The sequence below is a fragment of the Dipodomys ordii genome, unplaced genomic scaffold (genome assembly GCF_000151885.1).
Source record: "Dipodomys ordii isolate 6190 unplaced genomic scaffold, Dord_2.0 Scaffold120, whole genome shotgun sequence".
Lineage (NCBI taxonomy): Eukaryota > Metazoa > Chordata > Mammalia > Rodentia > Heteromyidae > Dipodomys > Dipodomys ordii.
The window spans coordinates 4,165,300-4,173,027 of record NW_012267336.1 but is presented as its reverse complement, the minus strand read 5'-3'; the positions used below and the strand labels follow the sequence as shown (position 1 = coordinate 4,173,027).

At 56.0% G+C, this 7,728-nt stretch overlaps 1 protein-coding gene across 1 annotated transcript in view; it reads right to left on the bottom strand.

The window, feature by feature from the left end:
* The window catches only part of Grm4 (glutamate receptor, metabotropic 4), a 96,661-nt gene that overhangs the window by 12,259 nt on the left and 76,674 nt on the right, over positions 1-7,728 (bottom strand). The window contains exons 7-9 of the mRNA XM_013029596.1: positions 3,670-3,870; positions 3,307-3,443; positions 36-971 (exon numbers count right to left, since the gene is read on the bottom strand). Of these exons, the coding sequence (XP_012885050.1) occupies positions 36-971; positions 3,307-3,443; positions 3,670-3,870 (1,274 nt within the window). The remainder of the gene's footprint in view (positions 1-35; positions 972-3,306; positions 3,444-3,669; positions 3,871-7,728) is intronic.

Genomic DNA, 7,728 nt, shown 5'->3' with positions numbered 1-7,728 from the left:
CCCCCCCTCCCCTTATCCCTAGCCCCCACACCCACCTTGTCAGCAGACTGTGAGGTGCCAAAGAAGATGGGAATGAAGGCAAGCCAGACGATGCAGGTGGTGTACATGGTGAAACCAATGGGCTTGGCCTCATTGAAGGTCTCAGGCACGCCACGTGTCTTGATGGCATACACAGTGCATGTGACCATGAGCAGCATGCTGTAGCCCAGCAGGCAGATAAGTGACAGGTCCGAGATGTCGCACTTGAGCACACCCCTGGCGAAGCGGGGGTCCAGCGTCCGCTGGTCCTGGAAGTCCACCACTGAGTGGGAGGGGTCCACCACAAACCACACGCAGATACCCAGCAGCTGCAGGGAGATGAGGCTGAAGGTGATAGCCAGCTGTGAGGCAGGGCTGATGAAGCGTGGGGCGCTCACTGACCGCTTGCCCTGCTCAAAGATGCGGTAGATGCGATTGGTCTTGGTGAGCAGGGCCGCATAACTGATGCTCATGCCAAGCCCCAGGAAGATGCGGCGCAGGGAGCAGGTGCCAAGGTCGGGCTCGGCGATCATGAGGAAGGTCGTGGCGTAGCACAGGAAGATGCCCGCCAGCAGCACGTAGCTCAGCTCACGGCCAGAGGCCTTCACGATGGGTGTGTCATTGTAGCGCACAAATGTGACCACCACGAACAAAGTGGCAGCGATGCCCACCACAGCCAGGAAGAGGGGCAGCACGGCCCAGGGCGAGTCCCACTCCAGCTTGATGATGGGGATGGGCCGGCAGCCTGTGCGGTTCTCGGTGGGCCGCATGTCGTAGGGGCAGGTCTTACAGGTGTAGCGGTCTACCTGGTACTGGTACCCCGTGCAGGGCTCACAGTGCCAACAGCAGGGCATGCCCTTCACTGTCTTCTTCCGCTCACCCGGCTGGCAGGGCAGGCTGCAGATGGAGCGGGGCAGCTGCTGCCCACTCCCCGGCCAGTGCATCCGCTCTATCTGACAATGACAGCAGCATAGAGCGGGCCTCAGGACCTGGTGCCAAGTACCTGGACAATTCCCTGGGACAGTGCCCTCTGATCCCTACATTTGAATCAGCCCATTCATTGGCCAAAAGTCCAGCTGTCTGGACCCACCAGAACTGACTGACAGCTAAATTTACACAAGTGCGAACTTCCCACTGCTGCCTGTGGGAATCCTGAGTGAATCTAAAACTCTCAAGAATCATCTGTAGAAAGCAATCCCAGAGAGGAGTGATGCCAACCTAGAGTCACACACGTACCAAGAACAGAGCAGAGAGAACCCAGGAGACCTGACTCTGCCCCCCAAGGCCTTGTGACTCACAGTGGTCTGGCAACTTCAGCATCACCAGAAGATTGCTGGAAATTTCTATTCCAGCCCTGCCCAGGCCTTCCTATTCAAATCTGTGTTTCCACATGCCCTACCTCCACATGACTGACGGGTCAAGATGGAGTAGGAGATACATGGCCCCATAGCTCAGCCTGTGGAGCTTCCATGGAGTGGTGCGGGGAGTTGTGTGCAGCAGAGAGCAACGAACAAAGATTTAATCAGAGGACACTTAATGTGTGCCCAGGGGTTAGCATTTCTTTACATCTTGCTCTAAATTAGTGCTACTCACAGTTCCATAGTGTCTGAAGATACAATGGCTGGGAGCAAAAGAGCCACGGGAGGGTTGTCACACCCTACTGAATGTGTTATGATTCGGTGGAAAGTGAGTGAGTGGCCTCACACGGCTGCAGGCGCTGGGTGAAGGGAGTCTGGCTACACTTGGGAGTCTGCTCTAAACAAAGCAGCTCATGGGCAGAATCTGTTCTCAGCAGCAAGCCTGGCTAGACAGGCACACTTGTCAGCTGGGCTGTCATTCCTGGAGAAATGTGTCCAGAAGGTTTGCTTCCTGCCCTTCCATCTTTGGATGGCCATCTTTGGATCCCCACACCCCCTCCACTCTACTCCTTTCTTTGGCTCTGAAGCCTTCCCTGCAGTCCTCCAGCACAGGGCTAGCACCTAATAGAGGCACAGGGAGCTTCTGTGGAGTAGAGGTAACCAAGCCCAGGAGATGGCAGACACCTGTGATGATAGCCCTTCCCTCTCAGACTGAGCAGGGAGCCAGTGAGTGGCCAGGTAGCTCTAGGCCTTTTCCTTGGCTCCCAGAGACTCGCCTGCTGTGGTCCCTACAGTCTAGCCCAAATGGAGCCACTCAAGACAGTGAGGTAAGACCAGCCCCACCCCACCTCCTCCTGCCACCTCAGCTCCATCTTGGCCTAATTCTTGGGAGGAGGAGACTCAAGAAGATATCAGAGGCTGGCTCAGACTGGGCCATGGGGCTGGTTTGGCTGCATAAGGGTCTTATATCACTAGGGAGACCTTTGGGGCCCTGCCCACATATCCACCTCTGCCTTTAGCTCCCCCATTTGTAGAACAGGAACAAGGATAGTGACTGCCTTGCAAAACTGCACTCCTCACAGGAAAGACACAGGACAGCAGCAGGTACCCAGCCATTCTCAAAAGTATCAGCTTGCTGCCGCTACTGCCGCTGCTACAGTGACTGGCCGGGCTTTGCCATTATACCCACACTAGACGCCTCCATTGGTTGGTACCTTGCCAAGTGTGCCCATTGGTTGGTATACTCACACCTTGCCCGAGTATGCGCTGCTCAGCATGTATGGAGCCTCACTATGGATGTACTCTGTTCCTACAAGCCTGAGAAAAGCCCTTTGCCTCCTGAGGGCCAGGTTTCCAGAGATGTTTCCCCTAGCATAGCGGCTATTGGGAGAGCTATGTGTGATCTTGGTAGAAAGGCTTCAAAGGGCTTGAGGGGCTCCCCATCACTGCAGGAGAGAGCAGGGTACTGTGTGGCTGGCCACCATCCAGGAAAAATGAGGGCTGAGTCCAGCTTAGGACTAGGTGTCCTGAGCCTGGTCCTCAAGGTATCACACTGTGCCCACCCTGAGCCTGGCTAACCCTTTTCTCCTTGTAGGGCAGAGACAAAGCGTTGCCTAGACTCTACTGCCTTAGACTCTGCCCTCTGTCCAAACACAATTTCCCCACCTGCTCTCACCTCCACATCCTCCACACCTTTGGCCATTTCACCATGGTGAGAAATCATCTATCCAGACCCCTTCCCTGTGGGTAGCAGGTTGAAGGCCCCACGCTCCAGGAGAGGGCAGGAGCTGGAATGAATTGTATCTTGGGCTTCTAGGGTCTAGAAGGGGCTCTAGAAAAGACCTCTCACTTGGAAAAGGCACCTCTTGGCCTGGGATGGCACTAGCCATGTCCCCACCCACTGAAGGCCCCTCCTCACCCTTCTGCTTACTCTGAGATGCAGGTGGTCGGTCCAGGAGCCAATGACCTTGTACTCTGCAGAGCCGTTGCGTAGCTGGTATTGGTAGATGTCATAGCGCCCAGGTGCATCTCCATTTTCATTGAAGGTCACGGGGTTCCCTGCAATGCCTGGGAGGAGGGGAGGGTCTTTGCCAAGTTTACTCAGGAACAAGGGGGCTCGTGCACTTAGGGACAGCAGCATCTCGGGGCAGAGACTCCACCATGGAACATCTTGAGGGTGTCACCACTGAGAAGCATCCAGAGATCCCCACTCCCACCCCAGGCCTCTATTCCCAGGCTGCATGGCCCAGGACCGCCCCTCCCCCCACCAGAGCAGTACTACACCGTATCCTACCTGAGAAGTTGACATGTCTGATGTACTTAAGCAGCTGGGTGCCATCCACAGGGTCCATGCGAGGGCAGAGCCCCACACGGCCAGGACACAGGTCACGGTGCATGGCGTGTAGCGCGTGGCCCATGGCGTACACAGCATCAATGACAAACTGCACCTTCCCCTCCTGCTCGTATGCCGAGTCCTGCCCAATGCGCTCCCGGTCTGCAAGGCAACACCAGCAGGGAGCCTGTGGCACGCAGTTCTCACCCTGGAGCCAGAGCCGTCCCTGGGGCCTGAAGAGCGGCACAGCCCATTTCCTGAAGCCCAGCCCAGAGCTTGCTTTACCCCAGGACATAGTTTGTAGAGGTGCCTGGGATCACTCTAAGGGGTGAAACAGCAGGCCCATTGCCCCCCACCCCCGCTGTCCTGCTGATGCACAGGGAACAGAAGTGCCCATCGCCTGCTGTCCTCCGAAGACAGAGGCTGGGGTCTCCCATGGGTGTCTGCTGCCTTCTCCCCAGGTGTCCTGAGATAGCGGAGCAAGTAGCTGCCCAGTCACAAGCTGTGGACAGCTAGGACAGGAGTGTGCCATCATCCAGGGGAGGGGTAGCAGTGCAGCCAGAGGGCAGCACTGACCTCACTCTAGGGTATAGATAGCGATACTAAGGCCCAGAGAAACTGAGATCCTGGTTCCCTGTTGTCCTCATTGGCTTCCTATTACCTCATACCGGAAGCCACCACCATCTGTACCTACTCCTCACCCCTCAGTAACAGCCTGTCCAGTAGCTGGGGTGAGAGAGTTTGGCCAAATAGGATGCCCCTCCCCCCCCCCACTGCCCTCTCATCCCCAACTGTAGAGCTCCCAGGGCCTTGGAGGCCTAACTTCCTGTCCACGCCCCTCCCCCACTCAGTGCCACCAGCCTCTCTGCTCAGCAGCCCACAGCTCCTCCACTACCAGAGGCCCCAGTGTCTCCCTCAGCAGAAGCGGCTGTGAGGCTGCAGGGAGACCCACTGCAGAAAGCACTTGGCACAGTGGGCGACCTCCCATGATGCTCTGTGTGTGCATGGTCAGAACATCTATGATGGCAGCAAAGCTGAGCTGTGGTAGCCAAGAAGTCTTTCTGGAGGAGGAGGTTCCTGGCCTGGTCCCTGCATGACAGCGATTAAAAATAACTCCAGCTGGGAACATCTATTGAGTACCTGCTGCGTGCTGGGCATTGTGCTAAGCTCTCTGTGGAGAGCCACTCATTGAATTCCCACAGCAATGTTATAAAATGAGTAACTGGCCCCATTACAAAGATGGGGATGTAGAAAGTGAGGCTCAGCAAAACTGAGAAATGCTGTAGGCCCATGCACAGCGGGATCTGAACTCAGACATTCTGGCTCCAAGCCTGTGCATGATGCTGGACAGGGTGGGGACAGGGCAGGAAAACAGGAAGGAGAGGCTGCAACTTAGGTGAGAGAAAGAAAGAGGGTGGGAAGAGTGTAGGGAGGCCTGGCCTCTCTCCTAAGGCCATAGCCTTGGACATGTCCGGACCACAGCTCCCTTCTCAAGGCCTGAACTGGCCGTCCTCCAGAAGGTATACCAGTGTAGACCTAGTTCCTCAAAAAGTGTTAGGGAGGCCTCACCTATACATGGCCCTAGGGGAGTGGGTCTGAGAGACTTGAGAGACCTCCCCAGTGGGGGCCAGGAGGATGAATCAGCCTGCCTGGGAATGGCAACGTTCCATTCTCTGGCAATACCAGAGGTCACACCAATGTTCTGCCTCCTGCTTTGGATGCCTGAGAGACAGATGTAGCTGGAGCAGGAGCACGCTGCCTTCCTGGAGTCTGTCCTACCATTAAATCCCCTCCCGTCAGGAAGGATGCTCACCAACCCCACGCCACGAGGAGGGTTTGACTGGGTGGTGATATCTGTTAGCCCATGGCCAGCCTCGTCACTCAACTCTCCCCCTGGGTCAGGAGCCCATCCTTAGCCTGTCTCCGGGTAGATGTTCACAGGTTGCCAAAAGGATATAAAAGACCACTGAACCACTGTGCTTATGATGGCAGAGCCACCACGGTCACTGGCCCCAATTGATGAGATTTCACAGATAAGAAATCGGGGCCCCAGAGAGGAAACCTAGGTCACGCAGCCAGGGGCTGTGCCTCTTGATGACAGGATGAGCACTCCAGCTCCAGACCCAGCCGGACTCCTCCCAGATCGCACTTGTCCTGGGGCCTCGGCTGAGCAGAGCTGTTAGCTTTGCTAACAGGCAACATTATTTCTAGGTCAAGGCACAAACAGCAGGGAAGAACATGAGATGCAAATTCTCCAGCTTCCCCATCCTGCCTTCTAGTCCAAGGCTTCAGATCACAGGATTCTAGGAACCAGGGGAAAAAGGAGAAGGGACAGTCCCATCCTTAGAGGGTAACAGAGGGGGACCAGGGAAGCATCACTAAGATCCCCTCCTGGAGCCAGGGCCCAGCTCAGGATCCCACATCCAGGCCCAGTGCCCCATTCCTCGTCTCCCCTCACATCCCTCTCATCTGGATAAGGTGAATTCCCAGCAGGGATAGAACAGGAGACAGCAGCCAGTGCAGAGGAGGCAACTTTCTCCCAAGGCCAAGAGGACCTCGAAGCCAGGGGCTGCTGCCCTCTGGTGAGACACAACCCTACTTCTAAGGCCTTAGCCTCTCTTCTCCTGACTTCCCATGAGAGCCCCCTGCCTGCCCCCCAACACAGAGTCCTGCTGAAATAACCATTCCTGGGGCTCCAAAGCCAGTGGTATGGATGCAGGAGAGTGAACACCCACAGGAGCACCCTCGCCAGGAAAGCTCATCTCCACCAGGTGCTCAGGGAGCTGCAGGCTTTTAGTGGTCCTTCGGATTGTTCAGCCAGAACTGCCGCAGGGCCAGCCATGGGCTCCTGGAGACTCAGGTCACCTCCTGCCTTTGACTGTGACTCATACACACACACACACACACACACACACACATACTTCCTCCCTCCCCCCCCCCCCCCCCAGCCTCCCCGGCCACCTCCGACCCCCCTTTCCCCCCCCCCCCCCCCCTCTCAAAGCCCAGCCTTAGACTACTGTGCTCCACAGGAAGCAACAATGACAGGCCTAAAGTGCTTCTCATATTGGAGATAGGAACTGTCCAGAAGTCTCCACGCCTAAACTGCCCCTACTCCATGGAACCCCTGCTGCCTCCTCCCCTCCCAGAGCCCAGGCCCTGTTTCTGTCTGGCCAGGCCTCACTGAGGGTTAAGGACCCCCATCTGCAGGTCTAGAGGAGGGAAGAGGGTCACCCCAGGCCCAGGCAGGGAACCTCAACTCTGGGAGTAAGGCAAGACACACATGTCTGAGAGCTACTGGAGGAGATAAATTCCAGACACATGGCGGCAGTGACAGCAGCAACAGTTTGAAGATGTCCTAATTGTGTCCCCGGGCACCATGAGCAGAGATGCATTTGGCTCAGCCACGGGTGACAGGCAGCCGGAGAGCCATCGGGAGGATTTTCTCCATCAAACCCCGGAGCGGTGGTTACCGCGGTGACTGCAGCCTTTGTCTGCAGGTTGTAAATTGTAATTGAAATGAGTTTTCAAGGTTGAAATAATCAGAATCCTTCTGTTTCCCCCCTCACCTTTCCACCACAAGCCCCACCCAGCCATGCCCAGGGTGCTCTGTTCCTGGATACACACACTCCAGAGGTGGCTCCCAGATGTGCACACTTGCATTACACAGGCAGGCCAGACACAGGCATCCATAGAAATATATATAATTAAACGTAGCTACATATAGAACATGAACCAGCACAAAGTCAGGCTCCAATGGCTCACACCTGTAATCCTAGCTACTCAGAAGGCTGAAGCTGAGGGTCACAGTTCAAAGCCAGCCTGAGCAAGAAAGTTTGTGAGATTCTTATCTTTTTTTTTCTTTATTTTTCTGACAGGGGGTCCAGTCATGGGGCCTGAACTCTGGGCCTGAGCACGGTCCCTCAGCTCTTCAGCTGAAGGCTAGCGCTCTACCACTTGAGCCACAGCACCACTTCTGGCTTTTTTCTTTTTGCTTATGTGGTGCTGAGGAATCGAACCCAG